Genomic DNA, 27982 nt, shown 5'->3' on the forward strand with positions numbered 1-27982 from the left:
TATTAAGCCTGCAGCATTATGCTGAACTACATACAACACCTAGGGGACTATGTGCCTTTAATAATCCATCTATGCCTTTTGACTTATCAGATTAGTCTGAAAAGAGGTTTCAAAACAGATGGATAGCAGCAGCACACCACTGTGCTTCAGAATGGGTGAATATTTTGATTGAGCGGGACACTCAAAACAGCAGAGGCTAAAGGAAGAGATTTCTACAATATGCACTTCCCTAGAAGCCAAGATGAGTCAGACTCTATTACAACAACGGACTGACATCAATAAGAAATTAGTTGACCTAGAACAAGACCTGATGAAAAGAAAAAGAATAAATTGCAGAGAGATTCTAGGGTCTACAATACCCATAAAGCTTTCATTTGGAAAGCCAACACAAACAAAAAAAACAACAGAAGGCACATCCTATTGGTCGAGGAGACAGTTCCAGTGAACGTATGACGTACAAACCTTTACTGGATACATCAAGAGGTTCTACAGACTGGGACATTGATGAAAATCAATATCAACCTTTGACTCGAGCACAAAAGCCCCAATATTAAACTAATAACTTTCGGAATGGCAAACGAACTGCAGAGATCGAACAAAACCTTGAGGAGGGGTTTCAGGACCAATGTAAAGCAGGCAATTACCGAGGATCTTAGCAGCAGCGTATGAAAAGGACTAGAAGGAATTAAGAAGTTATGTACTCACCATAACGTTCCATCTGAGTAGGTAGACTTCATTTGTCTGCAACCTTTGGGAATCGGATCAGACCTCGGATCCGAGCCGGCAATCTTTCATAGCTTAGATCCAAGCTCCTAGCTCCTCCCCTTCACCCATAATCCCCTGCCAACCCTGACTGACCTCAGATCAAGTTTGCCCATAACCAATAAGGCTGAGAAAGGAAACCAACTACCTTCCTTAAAGGGCAGACTAAAAACTTCTGGCCAAATAACATCCGAAGGTCAGGGGGAAGGAGTGTGGGACGGTTGCAGACAAATGAAGTCTACCTACTCAGATGGAACATTATGGTGAGTACATAACTTCTTAATCTGAAGTAGTTAACTTCATTTGTCAGCAATCTTTGGGACAGAGTCCCCAGCTACCTTCATGGAAGGATGTTCCGGAGCACTGCAGAGCCAAAGGATGCTCTCCCTCTAGAGAGGATATCCAATTTATAATGGTTGATGAAGGTATGAGGTGAAGCCCAAGTGGCTGCTGAGCAAGGCAGCAGAAGCAGACATGGACCGAGTAGAGTGGGCACGGACTCCCTGAGGTGCGGGCCTGCCAGAACTTTCATAAGCCAAAAGGATGCATTGTAAAATTCACCTCGACAAGGTGACCTTCGACACAGATTTACCCAAGTTAAATTTGGCAAAGGAGACGAACAACTGGTCGGATTGTCTATGACCAGCCGTTCTATGAATGTAAAAACGCAGCTGTCTATGCACATCTAAAGAATGCAGTTTGTATTCTCCTTTGTTCTGGTATTCAGGAAAGAAAACTGGCAGATTAATGGATTGGTTAATATTTGCCTCGGAAGCAATCTTAGGAAGGAATGAGGGATTGGTCCTGAGGTAAACCCTATCCTTGTGGAAGGTCAAGTAAGGAGGTTTTACACATAGGGCTTGAAGTTCAGAGACCCTCCTAGCTGAAGTAATAGCGACGAGAAAGGCCGTTTTCCATGACAAATGTTTGAGATCAGCTAAAGCTGCAGGTTCAAAGGGGGGAGCTGTCAAGGCCTGAAGTATTAAAGTCAAATCCCAGGGAGGCACTACTTCCTTTATTGGAGGTCTGAGTAGGAAGGTGCCCTTCAGAAAGGTCTTGCATAACTTTGTGGTGATCAATGGACCCAGTTCATGTCCCACGTGGTAATGAGAGATAGCTGCTAGTTGAACTTTGACTGTGGAACAGCTAGCCCCCTGATGAAAAAGCCCGGAAAGGAAATCAACGGCGGGCAACGGAGCTGTGAAAGGGTCTAGGTTCTGACGCTCCACCCAAATAGTGAAACGTCTCCATTTACTCCTATAGACTTTCCTAGTAGAAGGCTTGTGTGCTGCTACTAGGATAGCTTTAACTGGGGAGAAGATACCGGGAGTCCTAGCTATGAGTGGAATTGGAGCAACCATGCCGTAAGCTTCAGATTGTCCAGGTTCGGGACTGGGAGGCCTAGGGGGTGGGAAATCAGATCCGGGAGGGGATCTAGAATCCAAGGCGGATTCACCAGATGAGACCAGAGGTAAGGGAACCAAGCTTGACGAGGCCAGAATGGGGCAATGAGGATCATTTTGCTCCCCAACTGACTGGCTTTCTGTAGAAGCTTCAGCATCAGAGGTAGAGGGGGGTAAAGCATAGAGTAGACCGGGAGGCCAAGCATGCACCAGAGCGTCGCTCGGGAATTAGAGCTAAGTAGCTGTTGCATTTCATGTTTGAAGGAGAGGCGAAGAGATCGCAACAGGGTTGTCCCCATACGGCAAATATCCACTTCGCTACCTGGGGATTGAGAGTCCGCTCGTAAGGAGACAGTATGGTGCGACTGAGTTTGTACGCCAGGATGTTGGACCGTCCCGGAATGTGCGTTGCAATAAGAAAGCGGTTGGTGGAGATCGCCCATTCCCACACTCTCATAGCTTCTCGACATGGTGGGTAGGACCTGGTTCCCCCCTGTTTGTTGATGTACCAGACCACCGACATGTTGTCTGACTGAACTGCAACTGTTCCTGTAGGAAGAAGGCTCTGAAGTGCTTGCAACGACAACAGCACTGACCTCATCTCTAGAACATTTATATGCACTGAGGTCTCTGTATCGTTCCACGTGCCTTGGACTGTCCTGCCCGCATAATGCCCCCCCCCCCAAGGCGAGAGGCGTCCGTGGTCACCGTGGCGAGTGGAGGGGCCATGGAGAAAGGGTGTCCCGCTTGGAGGTCCGGTGATTGTAACCACCATGCGAGAGCCCTTTTGCAAGCCTTGCTGAGGGGAATGGGGTGACTGAGAGGGTATCGACGGAAGGACCATTGTACTTGGAGAGTCCACTGCAAAACCCTCATGTTCAGGTGAGCCATGGGGAGCAGGGTAATTGCGGCTGCCATGGAGCCCAGCGCCTTCAGGACCAATCCCGCCGGGGGAGCAGACGATAGTAAAATGGCCCGCACATGTAGCCTCAGGGTGTGAAGTCGCTCAGTGGTTAAGAAGGCTAGTAAGTTGTTGGTGTCTAATCTGGCCCTGATAAAGTCTATCACCTGAGTCGGGTTGAGAAAGGATTTGTCCGTGTTGACGGTGATCCCCAGCCGGGGAGCAAGGTGGAGAAAACAATTCCTGGCTGAGCAGAGTAGATGCCTTGTTAGGGCGATCAGGAGCCAGTCGTCTAGGTATGGAAACACCTGCATTCCCTGGAGCCTCAGGTGGGCCGCTATCACTGCTAATACCTTGGTGAACACCCTGGGGGCTGAGGTGAGACTGAAGGGAAGGACCCTGAACTGATAATGAATGGCTCCTAGCCGGAAGCGGAGAAACCTCCTGGATAGTTTGTCCATCAAAATGTGGTAATACGCATCCTTGAGGTCTATCGAGCACATCCAGTCGCTCTCCCGCAACAGGGGGAGAATGGATTGAAGGGTGACCATCCGGAACTTTTCTTTGGTTACTGACAAGTTCAGGAGGGAGAGATCGAGGATTGGCCTTAGGTCCCCCGTCTTTTTTGGCACCAAAAAGAACCTGGAGTAGTAACCCGATCCGAACTGGTCTGGGGGGACATGTTGGATGGCTCTTTTTCCTAAGAGCTGCTGAATTTCTGCAGCTGCAGCCTCCCTCTGATCGGGTGGGACGTCAGGAAGGCGTTTGGGTTGGTGAGGGATGTGAGAAAAGGGAATTTGGTATCCTCTGGATATGAGGATAAGCACCAAGCAGTCTGTTGTGATGGACTCCCAAGCTGCCAGGTGCCTCGAAAAATGTCCCCCGATTGCCTCCAGAGAGGAGCAGTCGGGCAAACCCCTCAGGGTCGCTGGGTGGGCCGGTCAGAGAAAGCTTCTCTGGACCCACCATTCCTCGGGCCCCCTCTACCTCTAGGGCGGCGTCCACCCTGTCCTCCTCTGCCACGGAAGGACTGGGGATCCAGAGCGGACTGGGATTGTTGCGACTTCTGGAACCACATCTTCTTCTGTCCCTTTTGGTTCTTGGAGAAGGACCTCTGGGGAGCAGAGAAGCGGACTCAGACGGCAGACAATGTCTTCCCGTCCTTTTCGCTCTGGACCAAAGTCTCACGAACGGTCTTGCCAAACAGGGCAGAACCATCGAAAGGGGCATTCGCAAATGACGCCTTGAAGGGTTCCACGAAATCGCAATGCCGGAGCCAGGCCTGACGTCGCATGACTAGGCCTGCTCCGCTGGCTCTAGCGGCTCCCTCTGTGGCGTGGGACAAAAGCCGCATAGAGGTGTTCGATATGGACCTGAGAGTGGCCATCCGAGTGGAGTACAACCATTTGTCCTCCACCGACATGGACTCCGAGGGCGACACAGCATACTCTTTGATAAGGTCCCGCTGCATTCGAATAACATGTGCCATCTAGTTCAGAGACCTCACCGAGAAGGTCGCTGAACTAAAAGCCTGCTTCCCTAAACGGTCCATCAAACGGGACTCCATGCTCGGTGCATGGACCGAGGGACTCTCCTGGGCTAATTCCCTCTTGGTGGCCGCCACCAACATGGCATCTATGGGGGGACCCTTGCTCCAATGGGACCTCTCGGAGGGTGGACTAAGGATCTTGTCCGGGTGTTTGGGGACTGGCTCCACAGTGTCCGGCTCCTTCCATGCCCTAGTGGTAATAAGGTCCACTAAGGGGTCGGGCGGAGGGGACACCCAAGAGGTAGATGGGCCTGCTTCGAATGCCTCCAGGAAAACGGATTCGTCGGAGGAAGCCTTGGGGGCAGACCACCCCCCTCTTATCCTGAGCATTTCCATGATGTCTCCGAAGGAGACATCCTCGGGGGGGTGACCTAGGGGAGCCTTCCCCTTCATCCAAATCCGTGTCATCAGTCAAGGACTCGGGGGGAGTCCACGTGCCTCCTCTTGCACTTTCACTTGTGAGGGACGTCCTCAGGGGGGCTGTCCGAGGACGTCTCACCAGCCACGTCCTGTTCCAAGGGAACGACCTGGGACACCAAAGCAGGCTGTCCCTGGGGCCGGGTGATGGAAGCCGGACCCAACAGAGAGGGAGTGCGGGGCAGAACCGAAGCAAGGACTGGGGGCCTGGAAGCACTTGACAGTGCCCTCTCCACCACATCGAAAGCCGAGGGAGAGCCGCTTTCTCTGGGATCAGAGAGCAGACCTTCGCTCGGATCCGATGGACGGATCGGAGTTGGAGCCAAAGCCATCAGATCCGACGGACCAGTGTGCTCTGACCTAGACGGAGCCGAAGACGCACTGATTCCCTCAGATCAGACACTCAGCCCACGGCTCCGAGAGCCCAAATCTGACAAAAACGGACCCGACAGGCTCGAGGGAAGAGTCGGCGCCGAAGTACCCGATACTGTCGGCGCCAACCCACCTCCGGCTCCAAGGCTGCTCGGCTCCGAACCCGGGAAGCAGGTCGGAGAAGAAGCTATCGGGGCAAAGAAAGGTGTCGAGCTTCCCCCGGAGGGGGGGGGAGGCAGGAGCACTCCCATCTGCAGTTGGGCCTAGAGAAACCTTTGCATCATCCAGTCCGAATCTGCGTCGGAAAGGCTGCGAGTCGATCTCGACGAGGCCACCAAGGCTGGCCGGGAATGCCGCCTCGATGACCTCGATGGAGATCGGGTCTCCTCCTCCTCAGGGCCCGGTGAGAAGCACGGAGACCGGATCCGAGAAGGGGGAGACCGGGAAGCCCTGGAGGGAGAAGACCGCTTAGCCGGGGGGGGGCCGAAGCGGAGGCCTCGGCCCACCGCTTGTGGTGCTTCTCCCTCCTTTTTTCTTTCCTGCCTCCCTCTCCTCCGGAGCTGCAGCGGGTGTTTGAGTCCCGACCGGAGGGACAGAGGCAGGAGTGGCCGGGGAGGAGGCCACAGAAGCACCGGAGGCCGAAGCTGAATCCGGGAGCAAAAGTTCCGCTAGGATCAGCTTCCACCTCCGGTCCCTCAGTGCCCTGGGGTTGAACACCGCGCAGATGTAACACCCAGAGGAAAGGTGTTCAACCCCAAGGCACCACACACACAGTGTGGCCATCCGCAGGGGAGAGCTTATGGCCACACTTGGTGCACTTGGAAAAGATGGGTTTTGGGGCCTCCAGACATTGTAAAGAAAAAACACTCGTTAGGCCCCAAACACACAACACACAGAACGCTACGACCAGCGAAGGGGAGGGAGGGTAAATTTAACTAAAAGGGTATAAACTAGGGTAGTTTAGTCCAAAAAGGGAACCTGACCACACAACACTCACTCGTACACTTAAGGGGATAATAAAAAATTGAAAAACTCACAAAAACCCTACGACACCAGGAGCTCAAAAACCTAGCTGCTGGCAAGAAGCGCGGCAAACTAGATCTGGGGTCAGTCAGGGTTGGCAGGGGATTATGGGTGAAGGGGTGGAGCTAGGAGCTTGGATCTAAGCTATGAAAGATTGCCGGGTCAGATCCGATTCCCAAAGGTTGCTGACAAATGAAGTTAACTACTTCAGATTAATCACGTTTCCTTTGGTTTTGAAATTAATGGTGAGATTAACAGCGTTGTAAATTTAAATAATGAATCGTTAGACAAAGTGCAGTTGAATGTTTTAAACAAGGGTTTAAAATTTATTCCTACGGCCTTGCCAAGGCTACATATGCTTAAAATGTGTAGAAAGTTGCAATTAATAAATTATTTTTCCTATGCCACTTACAATTCTCATCCAGATGAAGTTATTGCTTTGAATGAGGAAATTAATGATTCCATGGATAGTTTTTATACATGTGCTTCAGACACAGAAGATTTCAATGCATATTGTTATTTAGATACTACAAATGTAAAATATTCAAGTGATTTTACTCCACCATATATTCATGAAGGTGTGCAGCAGTTTTCTGTTATGGTAAATTTTTCTATAGAACAAGCTTATGTAGAATTTATGCAAAATAAAGATTCTGTTGCTTATAATCTAATTAAAACTGAGTGGAAAGCCTTAAGAAAATTGGGGGAACAAAAAGAACTTATTTTTAAGCAAAAGGCTACAGGCTAGGTTATTTTACAAAATTGGATATAGACAAGAAGTTATATAATGACAACAATTTAATGGCTTATTTTTACTGTCTTCCCAAGCTACACAAGAGCATGCTGAATCCAACAGGTTGACCTATAATTTCAGCCTCTGTTTCCTACGAAACACTGGAATATTTCTTCATAATTATTTACTACCATATGCAATAAAGTTGCCATCTTTTATTAAAGATACTTGTGACTTTTTACAAAAAATTGAAGAAATTAAGTGGACAGAAGGCATGTAATGGGTTTCAGTAGATGTAAAAAGTTTGTATACTTCCATTCATCACAAATATTGTTTGGAAGCTTTGCAGTTCTTTCTAGGTGATAGCCCACTAAGTAATTATATATTAGAACTGACTGAATTTTGCTTAAATTATTTTTTGTTTTTGTGATGATGTTTATAGACAAAAAACAGGTACAGCCATGGGGGAATCATTTGCCCCCAGGTATGCTAACCTATTTACGGGAAGGTATGAGGTTGAATATTTATATAAAAGTACAGTTGTGTACCTACCATAAATGTAGATGTTCGAGTGTATTCACTGTTGCAGTCATTACAGTTGGGTTATCCTGCTGGCAGGCTACCTGCAGTCGGCCCGAGTTCCAAAGTCTAGGTCCGGTGTCGGTTGCTGTCGCCTCCCCCCTGACGTCAGTGCGCCAGGGGTATAAAACATGCAGCCAACACGATTTTCTTCAGTTTTTCTTGCCTCAGATGTCAGGTGCCCCTAAAATGGTAGGCTAAATTATGCCAATAAGCATGCATACACAAAAAAACAACTTTTCCTTCATCTACAAGCAAATATACCACATAGGTTGTATAGATAAGTCCCAGCAAGGAAAAGGGGGATGGTGGGAGGGTAACCTGGACTGCAACAGTGAATACACTCTAACATCTACATTTATGGTAGGTACACAACTGTACTATGTTCATGTTTCACTGTTGCAGTCATTACAATTGGGTTGAATCCCAAAGCTAAGGTTGGGAGGCTGGAGCTAAATAGGATTAGGAGTGGCCATCAGGTCCTGCAGAACTGCAGTGGCAAAGCCTGCCCTGGATTTAGAGTAGAGAGGTAAGTGATAGTGCAAAAGTATGCACTGAACTTCAAGTTGCAACCGCTAAGATGTCTTTGGTTGGTACTCCTCTGAGGAGGGCTGCTGAAGTGGCTGCTGCTCTAGTTGAATGTGGCCTAATGCCCTTAGGCACTGATTTGCCATGCTGTGAATAGCAGAAATGAATGCAATGGCCTATCCACTTTGAAATAGTCTGTTTGGAGATCGGCTTTCCTTGTGATCCTGCAGCATATGCCACTAGAAGTTGTTCAGTCTTTCTGAAAGCTTTGGTTCTGTCCAAGTAGAAGCGTAGCTGCCTGTGAATGTCCAAAGAATGCAGAAGTCTCTCACCCCTATTCTGTGGGTTTGGGTAAAAGGTAGGCAAATTAATTGTTTGGTTAAGGGCCACTCTGGACACTACCTTAGGTATAAATGTAGGGTTTGTCCTTAGAGAAACCCTGTCAGGATGGAAGTTTCCACAGCCATGAGTGCCTGTAACTCAGACTCGTCTAGCAGAGGTTATTGCTAGGAGCAGAGCTGTTTTCCAGGATAAGAATTTTATATCAGCTGCAGAGGCTGGCTCAAACGGAGGCAGTGTGAGTTTTTTCCAAGACACAGTTGAGGTCCCATGCAGGTATTGGTGCTCTCCTTGGAGGTCTTATGTTTTTGGCCCCTCTGAGGTACTGCCTTAGTAATGGGAGAGAAAATATAGGTGGTCCTGTATTGTAATGAGCTGAAATGGCAGCGGCATGAATTTTAATTGATGAAAAGGAAAGGCCTTTACCCAGCATCTCAGTTAAGTATTGCAAAATCTGAGGAATATTTGGAACAGCTGTGTCAATACCTTGTGCCTGGTTCCAAGCACAGAATCTGTTTTATTTTTCTGCATACGATTTTCTGGTGCTAGGCCTCCTGGCCTCCAAAATAACATCCATCACTGCTTCAGAGAGAGGTGTGTCCTGAATGGCTACATTACCCGCCATGCTGCCAGGTTTAAGGTCCTGAGTTGGCTGTGCAGTATCTGACTATCTTGTTGGGTCAGTAAGTGAAGAATTTGAGGTAATGTCCAAGCTGGGCATTGAGACCAGCTCTTTTGGACTGGGTACCAGTGCTGACAGGGCCAGTCTGGGGCAATCAGTATCATTTTTGGCTTCTCTTGTCTAACCTTGAGGAGTACCTTGGGGAGGAGAGGCAGAAATGCATATACGGTTAGGTTTTTCCACCTGAAAGATAGAGTATCCACTTTCCATGCTTGCTTGTGATAAGTCATTGTGTAGAATCTCTGTAGTTGGCAGTTGTGAGGAGAGGCAAATAGGTCCATGTCCGGGCATCCCCAGTTCTTTGTTATCATACTGAAGGCTTGTGGATCCAATTTCCACTCGTGGGGATTAGGTTTCTGCTTAGTTCGTCTGCCAGAGTATTTATCCTTACTGGCAGGAATTGTGCTTGCAGATGTACTTGGTAAGTTAATGATGTGTCCCACAAGTTCATGGCTAGTCTGCAGAGGGGGTAGGAATGCGTGCCCCCCTGCTTGTTTATGTACCACATGACTGTAGCATTGTCGGTCTTTATCAGTAGTTGTCCTGGATGAAGTAGATCCTTGAAGACTGTCAGGGCATTCTGAACAGCTAGCATCTCTTTTTGATTGATATGTAGATGTATCTGACTTGCGGACCATGTGCCCTGAATACATCTTCCTGCCATATGGGCCCCCCAGGCATAATCTGATGCATCGGTTGTCAGTGTCTGCCTGGCTGTGGGTAAGGTGAATGGCTGTCCCCTGTTCAGCTGACAGGCTTTTGCCCACCATTGAAACTCCTGTTGCAGGCAGGGAATGAGGGTAATTATTGTTTCCAGGCTGTGGCAATGTTGAGTCCAAACACTTTTTAGATACCATTGAAGTTTCCTCATATGCAGTCTTGCATATGGAATTAGCAGTATGCAGGATGCCATGAATCCCAAAGCCTGCAAAATATTTCTTGCAGATAACTGGGTTTTTGTTGCCAACCTTCTGAAATACGTAGTCAGTTGTCTGTTTGTCTGGCATGAGATAAGCCATCTGGGCAGTTGTATTTAAGCTTGCACCCAGGAACATTATCTCTTGAGAGGGTACGAGTTTTGATTTCATTTACTGTGTACCCTAGACCTGTTAGTAATCTTTTTACAAACCCCAGATGCTGTAGTAGAATGTCCTTGTTCTCTGCTTGAATAAGGCAGTCGTCCAAATAAGGATATATTTGTATTCCTCTTTGTCTGCAAAATGCAATTACTGGTGCCAGGCATTTTGTGAAGACCCTGGGCACAGTAGATAAGCCAAAGGGCAGTGCAGAGAACTGGTAGTGCACTGAGCCAGCTATAAATCTGAGTTATCTTCTGCATGATTGTCTGATTGGGATATGCAGGTATGCCTCTTTTAGGTCTAAAGTCACAAGCCAAGCCTTCTTGCCCAGCATGGGCAGAGGCTGCTGCAGAGTTAACATTTTGAATTTTGGAATATCCAGGAATGTGTTTAGGATAGACAGGTCCAGTATTGGTCTCCATGCTTTGTCCTTTCTGGGTACCAAGAATAGCCTTGAGTAAAATCCTTGTTCCTGCTCTTGCTGTGGTACTTGCTGAATGGCAGTCATGTCCATGAGGGATGAAACATGTTTTTGTGCCTCTGCCCAGTGATTGCGTGGCAGGTCTGGCATACCGTTTGGCCTTGGCAGGGTGTGAAAGTAGAACCTGTAGCCTTGAGATACAATATTTAAGACCCATTTGTCCTGGGTGATCATATGCCAATTTTGTGAAAAAAGTGTTAGTTTTCCCCCCAAAGGAGCTGCCAAAAGATAAGTGCTTGGTGCTGGCAGGGGAAGTCATTGAGATGGTTTCCTGTATGGCTGTGATTTTTCCTCTCCACTTTTGGAGGTAAAAGCACCCCATTGTTTAGGCCTGTATGAGCCTTGGAGCTGTGATCTGCTTCTGGGGCGTCTGTATCTGTCTCTTTGTGGCCTGTCTGACACTGGAAAGGACCAATTCTTTGTAGACCAGTTCCTGCTAAATCTGGGAGGCTGTACCTGTAAGAAATCCTTCACTGTTTGCATAGATTTAGCTTTGTCCTCCATTTTCTTTAACACATCTTCTGCTTTAACATCAAACAAGGTAACATGTTGTAATGGATCATCTAATAGTTTTGCTTTATCATGATCGGGCAGATTCTGTTCTTTTAACCAAGCATGCCTCCTAATGACAGAACCTGTAACTGCGGCTCTGCAGGAGGCCTCTAGAGAATCAAAACCACATTGCAAAGAATGCTTTCCCACTTGTTCAGCTGCATGGAATAAATCCTGCATTTCTTTGTTTTCTGCACATTCTGAATTTGTCAACATTTTCTCTTTAAGCAGTGACATAAGATATTGCTGATATTTAAGCATATGACACTGACAATTTAAAGCTCTTACAGCCAAGGTAGCAGAAGTATAAATCTTTCAGAGGGGATAGGGTTTTTTGCAGTGGAAGCCTTGACCACCTTGGGACCCTGAGAAATAGTTTCTGGGTCAGCAGCAGGGTTTTTGTAAAGAAATTTATGTGAATCAGGAACCCTGTAGTATCTGTCTGGCTTAACAGAAGCTGGTGATAGAGTCAGGAGACAGACCGGACTCTGAAAGTACATCATTGACAATGTCTAAAACAGCAGGAATAGCAAGGGGCCTGTGCTGAGGTAATAAAAGGAAGTCTCTGAGCCTTTTCTTGGATTCTGAGTAATCTTGGCTCTCCCAGTGAAAATGCTCCCTCATAGTATGCAGGGTCTCCCCAAAAGAATAATCCTCAGGAGGGGAGACTGAAGGGATAGATTCTTCAGCATCAGAATCTTCGTAGGGAGGAAGGGAATATTCCTGTTCAGAAGAGGAATCGGAGGAAATGGAAACCTGATCTGAAGATTCATATTCTATCTCTTGCCTAGGCCTCTTATCCGGGGGAGGGATGGGAACCCCTGATCAAAGTAATTAGATCTTCGGCCATTTTAAGCATCTGTTTTTTAGGCATGGAGGCCTGTCCAGCAGAATGCTGTACTTGTTTCTTTGTCTTTAGAGCTGCTTTAGTCTGCCTTTGAAGCTGAAGTTGGTTTTACATACAACTGTGTAGGCCTGAAAACACCCTCAGAAGCAGATGCCTGCTCAGTGGCTCCGGACCCATCTGAGGGAATAGTTTCCGAATGTCCAATACCTTGAGTTTCCAGCGGCCTAGTCGGCTCCACGTGGGAGTCAGAAGCGGCCTGTAGCTCTGAGGTAGTGGGTGTCAGGGGCTGTGAAAGCGCCTCATTGAGAACCGGCGACAGGCCTAACAGAAGCCTCGTCGTCGGTTTTGGACCTCGGATGCCTGTCCTTTTCTTTGCACTTTTTATAAACTTCAGTAGTCGGCTGTTCCGATGGCATTATATAACTGAATCTTCTGCCAAAGTAATGAAATGCAAAATCATACCGACGCTTAATACTGCGTTGGTTAAATCTAGCACAAAACCGACAACTAGCAACGTCATGGTCAAGGCCTAGGCAAGGAATACAGTAAGAGTGAAAATCCTTATGAGGTATTTGCTTCCCACAAGAAATACAATTATTAACTTTTTCTGACATCGGTCTGGAGCAAGAAAAAAAGTTTCCCCAATGGGGATAATGAAGACTTCAGATCTGAAATTCGAATTTGAAAATCTCAGGAGTCGGTCGACTGGCACTTGCGAACTGCTTTTGCTTTGGGCACCGCTCGGCAAGAAAGACTGAAGAAAATGGTGTCGGCTGCATCTTATATACCCCTGGCGCACTGATGTCAGGGAAAAAGTGACAGCAACCGACGCCGGACCAAGACTTTGGAACTCTGGTCGACTGCGGGACCGCCTGACGGCAGGATAACCCAAGTGTAATGACTGCAGCAGCGTAACACGATGAACATCTAGACAGCAGTAGGAGCAGCTATGAGGCCTTGCAGAACTGCAGTGGCAAAGCCACCCTAGATTTAGAGTAGAGTAGAGTGGCAGATGATAATGCTTTGAAAAGGTGTGCACTGAACTCCAAGTAGCTGCCTCTAAAATGTCTGTGGTTGGTACTCCCCTGAGAAAGGCTGCTGAGGTGGCTGAAGCTCTGGTGGAATGAGGCCTAACACCCTTAGGCACTGGCTTGCCATGGTGTAAGTAGCAGAAACGAATGCAGTGGCCTAACCACTTAGAAATAGTCTGCTTTGAGATAGGCTTTCCTTGTGATCCTGCAGCATATGCCACTAGTAATTGCTCTGTCTTCCTGAAAGATTCTACTTGAACAGAACCAAAGCTATGTTGTCTGTGTACATCCAAAGAATGCAGAATTCTCTCCTCCTTGTTCTGCTGATTTGGGTAAAAGGGCAGATGGATGGCTTGGTTAAGAGCCACACTGGACACTACTTTAGGCATAAATGTTGGGTTTGTCCTCGGGGAGACCCTGTCTGGATGAAAAATGATGAAAGGTTCCACAGCCATGAGCGCCTGTAGCTCTGAAACTCGTCTTGCAGAAGTAATTGCCAAGAGCAGAGCTATCTTCCAAGATAGAAACTTCATATCAGCAGTAGCAGCTGGCTCAAAAGGAGGCAGGGTGTGCTTTTCCAAGACATAGTTGAGGTCCCATGCAGGTATTGGTAGTCTCTTTGGGAGCATTAAAATTTTTGGCTCCTCTGAGGTACTGCTTTAATAAAGGGTGAGAAAAAAGTGGTGGATCTGTATTGTAATGAGCTGAAATGGCAGAGGCATGAATTTCAATTGATGAAAAAGATAGGCCTTTGTCCAGCATCTTAGTTAAGTATTGCAAAATCTGAGGAATATTTGGTACCGTTGTATCAGTTCCTTGTGCCTGGTTCCAAGCACAGAATCTCTTCCATTTTCCAGCATAAGATTTTCTAGTATTAGGCCTTCTGGCTTCCAGAATGACATCCATCACAGCTTTACTGAGAGGTGTTTTTTTGTATGACTACATTATCTGCCATGCTGCCAAGTTTAATGTCCTGAGTTGGCTGTGCATGATCTGATTGTTTTGCTTGGACAGTAGTCGAGGTACTTAAGGTAAGGTCCAAGCTGGGTATAGAGATACGTTACTTAGTACTGGATACCAGTACTGGCGTGGCCAGTCTGGGGCAATCAGTATCATCTTTGACTTCTCCTGTCTGACCTTTAGGAGCACCTTGGGGAGGAGAGCCAGTGGAGGAAAGGCATATACTGATAGGGCGTCCACTTTCCATGTTTGTCTGTGATAAGTCCTTGTGTAGAATCTTTTTATTTGGTAATTGAGAGGGGAGGGAAATAGATCTATGGCCGGGCATCCCCATTTCCTTGTTATCATGCTGAAGACTTGTGGATCCAGCTTCCACTCATGGGGATCCATGAGGTTTCTGCTTAGTTCGTCTGCCAGAGTATTTTCCTTTCCTGGCAGGAATTGTGCCTGCAGATGTACTTGGTAAGTCAAAGCTGTGTCCCACAAGGTCATGGCTAGTCTGCAAAGGGTATAAGAATGTGTGCCTCCCCTGCTTGTTTATATACCACATGACCGTGGTGTTGTCCGTCTTTATCAGTAGTTGTCCCGGATGAAGTAGGTCCTTGAAGGCTGTCAGGGCATTTTGAACAGCTAACTTCTCTTTTTGATTGATATGTAGATGCATTTGGTTTGAGGACCATGTGCCCTGAATGCATCTTCCTGCCATGTGGGCTCCTCAGGCATAGTCTGATGCATCCGTTGTTAGTGTCTGCCTGGCTGGAGGCAATGTGAATGGCTGTCCCTTGTTCTGGTGAGAAGCCTTTGCCCACCATCGAAACTCCTGTTGCAGGCAGGGAATGAGAGTAATGACTGTTTCCAGGCTGTGGCAATGTTGAGACCAAACACTTTTCAGGTACCACTGAAGTTTCCTCATATGCAGTCTTGCACATGGAATTAGTAGGATGCAGGATGCAGGATGCCATGAAGCCCAAAGCCTGTAGAATTTTTCTTGCAGACAACTGGGCCTTTGTTGCCAACATTTTGAAATAGGTAGTTAGTTGCCTTTGTTTGTCTGGCGTGAGATAAGCCATCTGGGCAGTTGTATTCAAGCTTGCACCCAGGAATATTATCTCTTGTGAGGGTACTAGTTTTGATTTCTTTTTGTTGACTGTGTACCCTATATAATGTACCCTAGGCATGTTAGGAGTCTTTTCACAAACGCCAGATGTTGAAGAAGAATGTCCTTGTTCTCTGCTTGAATGAGACAGTCATCCAAGTAAGGATATATTTGTATTCCTCTTTGTCTGCAGAATGCAATTACTGGTGCCAGGCACTTTGTAAAGACCCTGGGCACAGTAGATAAGCCAAAGGGCAGTGCAGAGAATTGATAATGTGTTGAACCAGCCTTGAATCTTGGGTATCTTCTGCATGATTGTCCGATTGGAACATGCAGGTATGCCTCTTTTAGGTCTAAAGTCACCAGCCAAGCATTCTTGCCCAGCATGGGCAGAAGCTGCTGCAAAGTCAACATTTTGAATTTTGGAATATCCAGGAAAGTGTTCAGAAGAGATAGGTCCAGTATCGGCCTCCAGGCCATGCCCTTTCTGGGTACCAAGAACAGTCTTGAGTAAAATCCTTGTCCCTGCTCTTGCTCTGGTACTTGTTGAATGGTCCCCATGTCCATGAGGGATGAGACTTGTTTTTGTGCCTCTGCCCATTGATTTTTTGGCAGATCTGGCCAGCCGTTTGCCTTTGGCAGAGTATGGAAATGGAACTTGTAGCCTTGTGACACTGTTTAGAACCCACTTGTCCTGGGTTATGATGTGCCAATTTTGAACAAAAAGTGCTAATTTTCCCCCAAAGGGTGCTGCCAGAAGATAAGTACTTGGTGCAGGCAGGGGGAAGTCACTGGGACTGTTTTCTGTAGGTTTGTGATCTATCTTCTCCAGCTTTGGAGGTAGAAGCACCCCATTGCTTGGGCCTATAAGAACCTTGCGCCTGGGATCTGCCCCTAGGGCGTCTGGATCTGCCCCTTTGAGGTCTGTCTGACACCGGAAAGGACCAATTTTTTGTAGGCCAGTGTCTACTAAACCTAGGTGGCTGTACTTGTAAAAAATCTTTGACAGTTTGCATAGATTTAACTTTGTCCTCCATTTTCTTTAACACCTCTTCTGCCTTAACACCAAACAAAGTATCATGCTGTAAAGGTGCATCTAGCAATTTAATTTTAACATGATCAGGCAGATTTTGTTCCTTTAACCAAACATGCCTCCTAATTACAGAACCCGTAACTGCGGCCCTGCAGGAGGCCTCCAAAGAATCAAAACCACATTGCAAAGTATGTTTTCCAACTTGTTCTGCTGCATACAATAAATCCTGCATTTCCTTGTTTTCTGCACATTCAGAATTTAACAACATTTTCTGTTTAAGCAATCCCATGACATGCTGCTGATACTTAATTGACAGTTTAAGGCCCTTATAGCCAAAGTTGCAGACGTGTAAACCTTTTTCCCCATCTATCCAGTGCCCTTGAATTTCTATCAGAGGGGGTTGTTTTTTTTGCAGTGGAAGCCTTAACACCCTTTGGACCCTGTGAAATAGTTTCTGGGTCAGCAGCAGGGTTTTTAAAAAGAAATTTGTGTGAGTCAGGAACCCTGTAATATCGGTCAGGCTTAACAGGAGCTGGGGTTAAGGAGTCAGGGGTCAGACTAGATGCCGAAAACACATCTACAATGTCTAACACAGGTGGAATGGCTGGAGGCCTGTGCTGCGGTAGTAAAAGAAAATCCCTGAGCCTCTTTTTAGATTCAGAAAAATCTTGGCTCTCCCAGTGGAAATGCTCCCTCATGGTATGCAAGGTTTACCCAAAAGAATAGTTCTCAGGAGGAGATGCTGAAGGTATAGATTCTTCAGCATCAGAATCCTCATGGGGGGAAGAGAATATTCCTGATCAGAAGAGGAATCAGAAGAAATAGGAACCTGATCTGAAGATTCATAGTCAGTGTCTTGTCTAGGCCTCTTATCGGAGTGGGGGGTGGGAACCCCTGATCAAGGTAATCAAGTCTTCGGCCATTTTGGCTCTTGAGTTTGTTTCCTTGCTTTAGAAGGTGCTTTAGTCTTTGCCTTTGAAGCTGAAGTCGTTGTAATGTAAAGATGTTTAGGTCTGAATACACCCTCAGAAGCCGGTACCTGCTCAGCGGCTCCGGACCCATCTGAGGGAATAGCGTCCGACGCTCCAGTACCTTGAGTATCCAGTGGCATGGCAGAGTCCACCTGGGAGTCGGCAGCAGCCTGTGACTCTAAAGTAGAGAGCGTCAGGGGCTGCGAAAGTGCCTCACTGAGAACCGGCGAACCGGCGACTGGGCTTAGGAGAAATTTCATCAGTTTTGGGCCTCGGTTGTTTTTCTCTATCCTTTTCTTTGCGTTTTTTGTAAACTCCGGTAGTCGGATGGCTATCTGACGACATTTCAGGGTAATTAAACTGGCATCCAAAAAAAGTTTAAAGCAAAATCATACTGACGCTTAATACTGCGTTGGTTAAATTTAGCACAAAACTGACAACCATTAACGTTGTGATCAGGGCCTAGGCAAGGAATACAGTAAGAATGAAAATCCTTATGAGGTATTTGCTTTCCACAAGAAATACAATTATTAACTTTTTCTGACATCGGTCTGGAGCAAGAAAAAAGTTTCCCCAACGGGGTACTTAGCATTATTGAAGACTTCGGATCTGAAACTCAAACACGAAAATCCCAGGAGTCAGCCGACTGGCATTTGCAAACTGCTTCTGCTTCAGGCACCGTACAGCAAGAAAGTCTGAAGAAAATGGCGTCGGCTGCTTTTTTTATACCCCTGATGACCCGACGTCAGGAAATGGGCGACAGCAGTCAACGCAGGACCCAAGACTTTGGAATTCAGGCCGGCTGAGGGCAACCTGCCAGCAGGATTAATTTAATGACTGCAACAGTGAAACACGAAGAACACCTAAAATTCATCGGAAATTTGAAAACAGCAATCACTTTTTACATAGAACTGTCATCCTCTGCACTTGTTAAATTCACTTCCCTTTGGCAAATTATTAAGAGTATATAGATTATGTAACAGTGGAGAATTATATAAAGAAATGTGTAATACAATAAATATGTTTTTGAGGAGAGGTTTCCATTTTAATGATATTAAGAAAGCGTTAGTTAAATTAAATAATATGGTATTAAATAGTAACAACAACAATGAAAATAATGTTAACAGTACTTTATTAGAAGTAAAAGATGACAGGAAGATCAGGAACAAAAGAAATGTATATTGTTACGTCATATAGTACTTTTTCAAATGAACAAGTTAACATTATAAAACATTTTTGGCCTTTTTTGTTTAAGTTTAAAAAAGTTTAAAAATTCATTATGCATACATCCTGTCTTCTCATTTGCTAAATGTAGAAATATTCAAGACATAATAGTTCATAACAAATGTATTAAACCTGTGGACAACTTATGTAAGGAAATACTACCCAAAGGGACTAGTATCTGTACAAGATGTTTAGTGTGCAGTCATGTAGTTAGTTTTTTTAGTCATATTAATGGGATTAAATTCTATCCCAAAGAACATTATTGTTGTCATGCTACTAGTGTAATTTATATGTTGAAGTGTCCCTGCAGTCTTTTCTATATAGGTGAAACAAAAAAGCCTTTAAAATAAGACTGCAGGAACACATTAGAGACATCAAATTAGAAAAAAAAAATACTAGTCCTGTAGCCATGCATTTTAAAATGTTCCAGATCTGAACATTAAAATAAAGTTGTTGTATAAAGAAAGCATATACATTTTAAAATATGGTATTTTAAGCCCTTTTGGGTTAAATACTGAATGCATATGGAAACTTTTCATCTAGTTTAAATATGTTTAATTGTGTTTTATTGAATTTGTATTAAGGACGATGTTTAATTCTTTAACTGATTAATTTTTTTTTTAGAGTGTGCATATTTTGAGTATATACACATCTGGTATCAGTGTTAAAACATTGTACTCCTGGGAGGCATTGTTTGCTGAAGCGCTACAGAAATGATTTTATTAAACTCTTGTTTAACCTTGTCAAGTGATTTTTTCGGAATTGGCCTTTATTTTGTCGTTTTACACATCCCAACTATTACAATATAAAAAGGATGTTGATCTGACGTGTTACTGATGCTATGCTATTACAATGGCATTCGAACAATGATAAACATTCTACTCTTCATCACATTAAAATCAAGCTCAACTAAGGTGATTAAAACAGCAATCACATGTTTTGATCAAAGCAAGAGATGTTAAAAATTGGCACAAAAACATCCTGAACTATGGAAATAAAGCTGCTAGCACACCTGTGAGGTCAGAAGGCACAAGGTACTTCTTCTTGTCCAGATCAGGCACTCGAGATTTGGCAGCTTTTTCAACAATAACCTGCAAGTTAACAGAAAGGTTCAGATTTCAGTATGAGAGACAAAATACATACACATTGTTAACACATAAAAAAGGCTTCCTTCAATACAGCTTTCTACATTCTGTTATTTTCTCTTTTTTTGTGGCTACTCTAACTTACCACAGAATGATTTGTTAGTGCAATCATTATACTTATTTTGAGGAAGATCCTTTAATAAGGGGTGTAGAAACAAAAAAACTGTCATTCAAAAGCGTAAGTGTGAATACTACAGAATCCTTATACTAACCTTGTAAGGTTTCAGTTTAACACACAAACTTCAACACACAAAGGCAAACTCAAAACACTCATGACTGCAAGATCCCTGTGGAGCCTCTAAAATCAACTAGCCCATCTCCAGTACTTCTCTTTACCCATAGTCACCTCAAATTCTGCACAGACTGGAAACATGACAGATAAAGTACAGTTGTATACACTTACCATAAATGTAGATGTTAGAGTGCATTCACTGTTGCAGTCATCACACTTGGGTTGCCTGCCTGCAGGTAACCCTCAGTCGGCCCAAATACCAGAGACTTAGTATTTCTGAGTCAGTTGCTGTCGCTTCAGGACTGACATTAGGTCGTCAGGGGTATAAAAACAGGCAGTCACCGCCATTACATCAGTTTTTCTTGCCCCAAATGTCAGGAGCCCCCCAAATAGGGATCTAAGTTATGGTGGGAAAACATCACCAGTAAAAAGAAAATACCAATAGCCCTGCAAGGGATGAGTAAGAGAGAGACAGACAAGGGGGCTGGGTGGGAAACCAGGACTGCAACAGTGAATACACTCGAACATCTACATTTATGGTAAGTGTACACAACTGTACTATGTTCTTCGTGTTTCACTGTTGCAGTCATCACACTTGGGTTTATTCCCAAAGATGAAGAAAGTGTGGAGGCAGTCAAGAAGGGTTGGGGCTGGCTAGTATGTCCTGCAGGACTGCTGCTGCAAAACCCACCCTGGATTTGGAAAAGATAGGCAGGTGGTAATGCTTGGTGAAGGTGTGAACAGAACTCAAGGTAGCAGCTTCCAGAATGTCCTTGGTAGGGACTCCTTGAGGAATGCTGTAGAGATAGAGGTTTCCCTTGTGGAATGCGTTCTGACCCCCTGAGGGATTGGTTTCCCATGGTGTTTGTAGCAGAAATGGATACAGTGTGCTACCCATTTGGAAATAGTTTGTTTTCAAATGGCCTTGCCTCTGCCCCTGGTGTAAAACTGACTAGTAACTGCTCAGATTTCCTGAAGGGTTTTAGTCCTACCAAGGTAGAATCTGAGCTGTCTGTGCACGTCTAAGGAGTGCAGGATCCTTTCCCTTTTATTTGGAGGATTAGGGAAGAAGGTTGGCAAATGGATAGATTGGTTGAGAGCCACACTGGACACCACTTTAGGCATAAAGGAAGGGTTAGCCCTGAGGGAGACCTTGTCAGCATGAAATAATGAAGGGTTCCACAGCCATATGTGCTTATAGCTCAGACACTCTTCTAAAGTGATGGCTAGAAGCAAGGCTGTTTTCCAAGAGAGGAATTTTAACTCTGCAGGCTCAAAGGCGGGTAGCGTGAGCTTTTCCAGTACAAGGTTAAGGTCCCAAGCAGGGGTGGGGGCTCTCCTTGGTGGCCTTAAGTTGTTTGCCCCTCTCAGGAACTGTTTGATGTGAGGGTGAGAAAAAGAGAGGTGGCTCAGTGTTGTAATGAGCCAAAATGGCAGAGGCATGGATCTTAATGGAAGAGAAGGATAGGTCTCTGTGGAGTAGATATGCCAGGTAATCCAGGATTAGAGGTAAGGAGGGCAGTGTTGTGTCCTCTCCTTTAGATTAAATCCAGGAGCAATACCTTTTCCACTTATCAGCATAGATTTCCTTGTACTGGGTCTTCTGGCTTCAAGAATGACATCCAGCACCTGCTTGCTTAGGCTGGTCACTGGGGGAGAATTCAAGGAATAAGCCAGGCTGCAAGATTCAGGGTTTGGAGTTGCAGATGCAAGATCTGTTGCTCCTGCTGAGTGAGGAGAGTTGTGATCTAGGGTAGGTGCCAGGGTGGCACCGGTGAGAGGCTGTGCAATAGTGGGTACCAGTGCTGGCCTGGCCAGTACTGGGCAATCAGGATTGTCCTTGGCTTGTCCTGTCTCATCTTGAGTACTATTCTTTTAAGAAGAGGCAGAGGGGGAAAATGCACAGATTGAGAAGTTTACCCACTGGAAGGATTGGGCATCCACTTTCCAGGCCCTGCTTTGAGGTGTCCTGGTGCAGAATTTGTTGAGCTGGTGATTGTAGGGGGAGGCAAAAAGGTCCACCTCCAGGGTCCCCCATTTCTGGGTTAGAAGGCTGAAAGTATAGTCACAAAAACTAAGGTTTCAAGCAAGGCTCACAGGAATAATAAATAATACTTAGGAAAACTAAGAAATCCTTTATTCTGTTGAACAGGTAAGCGCTTTTGCGGTTCAAATCCACTTCATCAGACCATATTAAAATCACAAGTAAACTGACAAATATTTAAAACACAGAATAACCAATCAAAACAACTGAAAAAGGGAGGGAAAACTTATGTAATAGATATGTAAAACCTGGCTGTTCAAAAAAGCACTTCAGGAAAAGTAATCTATCAGCAGCAATGGTGCAACATATAAATGCAGAGCATATATATATATATATATATATATATATATATATATATATATATATATATATAAAGAAACAGTGTTGTAGATGCATTCTATGCAAACCTATATGTGAATAATTATAAAAATATATATAAAATAAATAGTATATAAAAAATATATAAAATCCATATTGTGCATATAAACGCAATTCTGCATAAATATTTATCTATATACATAAAAAATAAATATACATATATATATATATAAAATACATATCAAAAATATGGTATTGGCTAGATATACTAAGCCCATCTTCTGTTCTTATATACGTTAAAGTATATACAAGAGTAAAGGTCAATGTTTAAGCGGTCTAGCTTTCAGAAGAGGTTTCAAAGAAACCTTGCTATTTAACCCAGGGGGTCTATCAGCCTGAAATTGTAATATCCATTTCTGTTCCTTGGATTCGGTTTTATTTATAAGGTCACCACCCCTAACACTGGGTCGTATAAGTTCTAAGGCTAGAAACCTAAACTTATGTGCAGAACCTTCATTTTTGACATGCACAGCCAATGCATTCGTCTCTTTAGCATTTCTAATATCCCTCAAGTGCTCTAAAATTCTCTCTTTAAATGCCCTGTTGGTTTTACCTATATAAAAAGAAAAACATAAAATACAATAACAAAAATATACCAAATGTTTGGTAGAACAATCTGCATAAAAGTCAGTATCAATTTTAAAATTAGGACTTGGATGGAGAAAGTGACCACCTATATGTAGGTGAGCACAAGCCATGCATTTTCTACAGGCATAAGTGCATTTTCTGTCAGATGAAACAAAGTTTGAAGAATTCAAGGGTCTGTAACAGAGTTGCTGCTTAAAGGTTCTATTATTGCTAAAAGTAAAATCTGGTTTCTCACCAATAAACCCAAGGAGTTCGGGTATGGTTAATAAAATGTCCCAATTAGTAGTGATAGTTTGACATACAAAATCAATATTACTAGCAAAAGTCAAAGGCATACGAATCTTATTCTTATTATTTATAGCTACGACATTAGAATCAGAGATGTTACCAGGCTCTAATAAAGTAGAGGTGGGTGTATTATTACAGTAACAGGGTTACATCTCTTGTTCCTTTCTTTCCATGCTTCAGATATCCATTTATCAATAACCTTACTCTTGTAACTCCTACTCATAAATTCTTCTTTTAATAAAGATAAAGCTGAAACTAACTTAGTATCATCATTGTGTAACCGCATAGTGTGAAAAATTTGCCCTCGAAGTACATTAGACTTAACATGATTTGGATGCATGCTACTGTTATGTAGAATACTATTACGTTTGACACTCTTCCTACAGATGCTAGTCGAAACTGAATGTAACATATCTTTACTAAATCTGCACATCTAAAAATCAATATCTGTAGTTGAATATTTGAAGGTAAACTGAAGAAAATTGTTAAAACTATTCAAATAGTCCAAAGTACCATGCCAGAGAAAAAAAATATTGTCTACGAAACGAGTGTACCAACTACCCATTTCCCGAATTGCAGATCTCTAAAATTTCTCTTTCCTTTTAGTAATAAGGAAAATCTCTGATTTCAGTCTATTTTTCAGTATCTTTAATGAAATCAATGTTTTGTGTATAATTTCCTGTCTGTCCTTTAGTCTTATATAACATCTATGTAAATTTTCATTCCTGCATATGTAAGCTGTATTCTCTTGTTGTAACAATACTTTGAATCTTGCAATTTAAATATGTACTTCTATTGTGGAGCTTTTCTCCTCGGCCTCTACTGAAAACGGATATGTATCCAGATAGACCAGCCCGGTTAACAAATGTAAAATAAATAAAATAAATAAATAAATGTGACTACTATACTTGGCATTAAAAAGAACATAGTCAGTCTCTCATTTTACTAAAGGCAGAAAGTGCTGGGGTCTAACTGCCACTCATGTGGGTCTAGGAGATTTCTGCTTAAGTTGTCTGCCAGAGAGTTTTGTTTGCCTGGCAGGAACTGAGCTTGCAGATGAATATGCATGTCCAAGGCTGTGTTCCACAGGGCCATGGCTAGCCTGCAGAGTGGGTTCCCCCCTGCTTGTTGATGTACAACATAACTGTAGTATTGTCTGTTTTTATTAGCAGGGGTCCTTGTGTCAGTAGGGATCTGAAAGCTGTCAGAGCGTGCTGAACAACTAGCATCTCTTTTTGGTTGATGTGCAGATTAATTTGACTTGGGCTCCAGTGGCCCTGAATGCACCTATCGTCCATGTCGTCCAGATGTGCCCCCCAGGCAAAGTCAGAGTCTGTGGTTAGGGTCTGGGCAGCATGGGGTTGAGTAAAGGGAAGTCCCTTGTTGTGGTTGCATGCTGCTGCCCCACCAAAGAAACTCTGTCCTTAGACAAGGTATGATAGGTATGACGGTTTCCAGGTCCTGAGAATGTTGGCACCAAAGACTTTTTAAGTACCACTGAAGTTTCTTCATATGCAGTCTGGCATATGTAATTAGTAGAATGCAAGAGGCCATAAACCCTAGGGCCTGCAGGATTTTCCTTGCAGATAGCTGAGTTCTGGTGGCCATTTGAGCGAAGTAGCCTGTTAGTCTTGTTTTTCTGGAGTAAGAAATGCCATCTGGGATGCTGTGTTCAAGCTTGTTCACAGGAATACAATCTTTTGACTAGGGACTAGTTTCGATTTCTTTTTGTTGATAGTGTACCCCAGGAAGGTTAGAAGGTTCTTTACAAATGTCAGGTGCTGCAACAGCTTTTCCTGTTTGCCTGAATCAGGCAATCATCCAAGTAAGGGTAACTTTGAAACTTTCTCTGTCTGCAATAGGCAATGGCTGGAGCCAGACATTTTGTGAAGACTCTGTGGCAGCAGTGGATAAGCCAAAGGGAGTACAGAGAACTGATAATGCATAGATCCTGTCCTGAAACATAGGTATTTCCTGCAGGAGTCCCTGATAGGGGTGTGCAGATAGGCTTCTTTTAGGTCTAGGGTGGCTAACCAGGCATCTTTGGACAGCATAGAAGAAGCTGCTGAAGGGTGAGCATTTTGAATTTTGGTACCACCAGGAAGGTGTTTAGAATGGAAAGATCTAGGATTGGATGCCAAGTGCCCTCTTTTCTGGGTACCAGGAAAAATCTGGAATAAAACCCTTGACCTATCTGTTTTACAGGAACAAGTTGAATTGCCATTATGGAGAGCAGGGATTGAACTTGGTTTTGTGCCTCTGCCCAGTGGTTTGGAGGAAGGTTTGCGAACCCTTTTGGGGTTGGCAGTGAGTGCAAGTAAAATTTGTACCCCTGGGATACAATGTTGAGGACCCATCGGTCTTTGGTGATGGAGGTCCAGTTTTTTGCATGATGGGCAAGTTTTCCTCCTAGGGGCAAGAGCAATTGGGCAGAAGTGAGGAGCGAAGTTGGGAAGTTATTGTGAATTTCTGTAAGGGGGTGGCTTAGCACTCCCTGTTTTATTAGTGGAGGTACTCCACTGCTTAGATCTCTGCATACCCTGAGACTGCAATCTGGGGGTGGGGTCTGTTTGCCCTATGTCTAGTTTGAGATGGCCTTGAGGGGGCTGGAAAAGGCCAATGTTTTGAGGGGCAAATGCCTACTGAATCTTGGAGGCTGCACTTGCAAAACATCTTTGTGTGCATAGACTTAGCTTTTTCTTCCATCTTTTTTTAAGAACCTCTTCTGCTTTGGTGCCAAATAGATTGTCCTTCTTCAAAGGAGCCTCTAGTAATTTTGATTTGACATGGTCTGGCAAGGTCTGCTCCTTAAGCCAAGCATGCCTTCTCAGTACAGAACCAGTGACTGCTGCCCTGCAAGTTGCTTCTAGGGCATCAAAGCCACATTGCAAGGTATGCCTACTGACTTGGCTTGCAGAATGCATAAGCTCCTGTAATTCTTTATTTTCTGCACAGTCTGTAAAGGGATCCTATAAAGACATCATCCATAACATCCAGAACAGGAGGGATAGCTAAAGGTCTATGTTGTGGCAAATTTAAAAATTCTCTGAGTCTCTTTTTGAACAGAGGATAATCATGGCATTTCCAGTGGAAATGCTCTCAAAGTATGTAGGGTTTCCCAAAAGAAAAATCCTCTGGAGGGGAAGCAGTGGGAATGGAGTCCTCTGCATCTGAATCCCCATAAGCAGATAAAAGCATGTCTTCATATTCAGAAACCTCAGAGTCAGACTCTTGGTCTGTTAAACCTGCTGGGGACAGGTCTCTTTCTTTTAGCAGGGGAAGGCTGGCTTCCCCTAATCAGCATAATCAGGTCTTCCACCATTTTAAGCATTTGATGTTGTGGCAAGGAAGCAGGTGCTTGAGTTTGGGTCATCATTTTTTTAGGCGCAGCTCGTACTCTTGGCCTTAGAAACTCGGTAGTTTTAGACAGAACTGAAGACGCGAAAGAAGTCATCGGTTTGAGTCGAATATCGGTAGTGAGAAGAACTTCCTCAGAAGCCGGTGCCTGCACAGCGGTTCCAGAACCAGCCAAGGTAGAGACATCTGCAGGTTCTGTAGTCAAAGAAGAGTCTCGCGGCATTCTGGACACCAAACGGGTCTTGGTAACGGCCTGTGAATCCATCGAAGTGGGCATCAGGGGCTGTGAAAGCGCCTCACTGAGTATCGGCGAACTGGCGACTAGCTCAACAGAAGTGTCGTCGGCAGTTTTGGACCTGTGCAGTCTGTCTTTGTCTTTAACTTACATTTTTTCGGAAGATCGGTAGTCGGATGAATTACTGAAGCCATTTCGGAATACGGAGATCGAAAGTATTTAGCGACAATAAGGGCCCGACGATGAATAGCTCGGGTGTTGAACAAAACACAAAACTAATAAGCCAAAGAAGAACACAAACATAGCCGGCCTTAGGCATAGGCCAACTAGTCAGCCGCCTAGGGCGCCACTCTAGCAGGGGCACTTTTCCAGTATTTATTTGGTGCAGTTAGACCAGGATGGGGCACCGAGTAGTGTGGTGGGGGGTGCTGTGGAGCCCTTTTGCCTAGGGCACCAGTTGACCTAAGGCCGCTCCTAAACACAAACTAATAAAAAACAAAAAAACAAAGAAAAACACCAAGCCAGAAGGAATTATAGTTAGCAAAACTGATGTCGAGGTACATTGTGGTCTGGGCCTAAACAGGTGACGCAGTAAGAATAGAAATCTCGGTGTGGTATTTGCTTTAAACAGGTGAGACAATTGTTAACTTTATCTGACATCGGATAGAGCAAGAAAAAAGGATCCCCAATGGGGTACTTAGCTTTAGAAGACTTCAGGATGATTCATTTTGGAAATGAAAACTCAGGTAGCGGCCGACCGGCACTCATGCGAACTGCTTCTGCTTCAGGCTCCTCGGCTGCCTGTTTTTATACCCCTGATGACCTGACATCAGTCCTGAAGCAATAGCAACCGACGCAGAAATACTAAGTCTCTGGTATTCGGGCCGACTGAGGGCTACCTGCAGGCAGATAACCCAAGTGTGATGACTGCAACAGTGAAACACGAAGAACACCTTTCATAGTGCAGGGTTTTTTTTTTTTTCTTTTACGCAATATAAAATCACTGCACACTACATCTGCAGCTTAGATGCACTATACAATTAACTGTTATACATGCCAGCATAAAAAGATGAAACCTATGAACCCATTGCTGTCACTGAACTTTTCTACTTGCCTCCAAGCTCATTATTCTAATTTTACATCCCAATGGACA

At 44.6% G+C, this 27982-nt stretch overlaps 1 protein-coding gene across 6 annotated transcripts in view; it reads right to left on the minus strand.

Moving 5' to 3' along the window:
- The window catches only part of LOC122808820 (gamma-aminobutyric acid receptor-associated protein-like 1), a 404699-nt gene that overhangs the window by 123729 nt on the left and 252988 nt on the right, over window positions 1-27982 (minus strand). For all 6 annotated transcript variants that reach the window (XM_044079890.1, XM_044079891.1, XM_044079886.1 and 3 more), the window contains one exon: window positions 19575-19653. In XM_044079890.1, coding sequence (XP_043935825.1) covers window positions 19575-19653 — 79 coding nt within the window. The remainder of the gene's footprint in view (window positions 1-19574; window positions 19654-27982) is intronic.

The sequence above is a fragment of the Protopterus annectens genome, chromosome 8.part0 (assembly GCF_019279795.1).
Source record: "Protopterus annectens isolate FY-2018-M chromosome 8.part0, PAN1.0, whole genome shotgun sequence".
Classification (NCBI taxonomy): Eukaryota; Metazoa; Chordata; order Ceratodontiformes; family Protopteridae; genus Protopterus; species Protopterus annectens.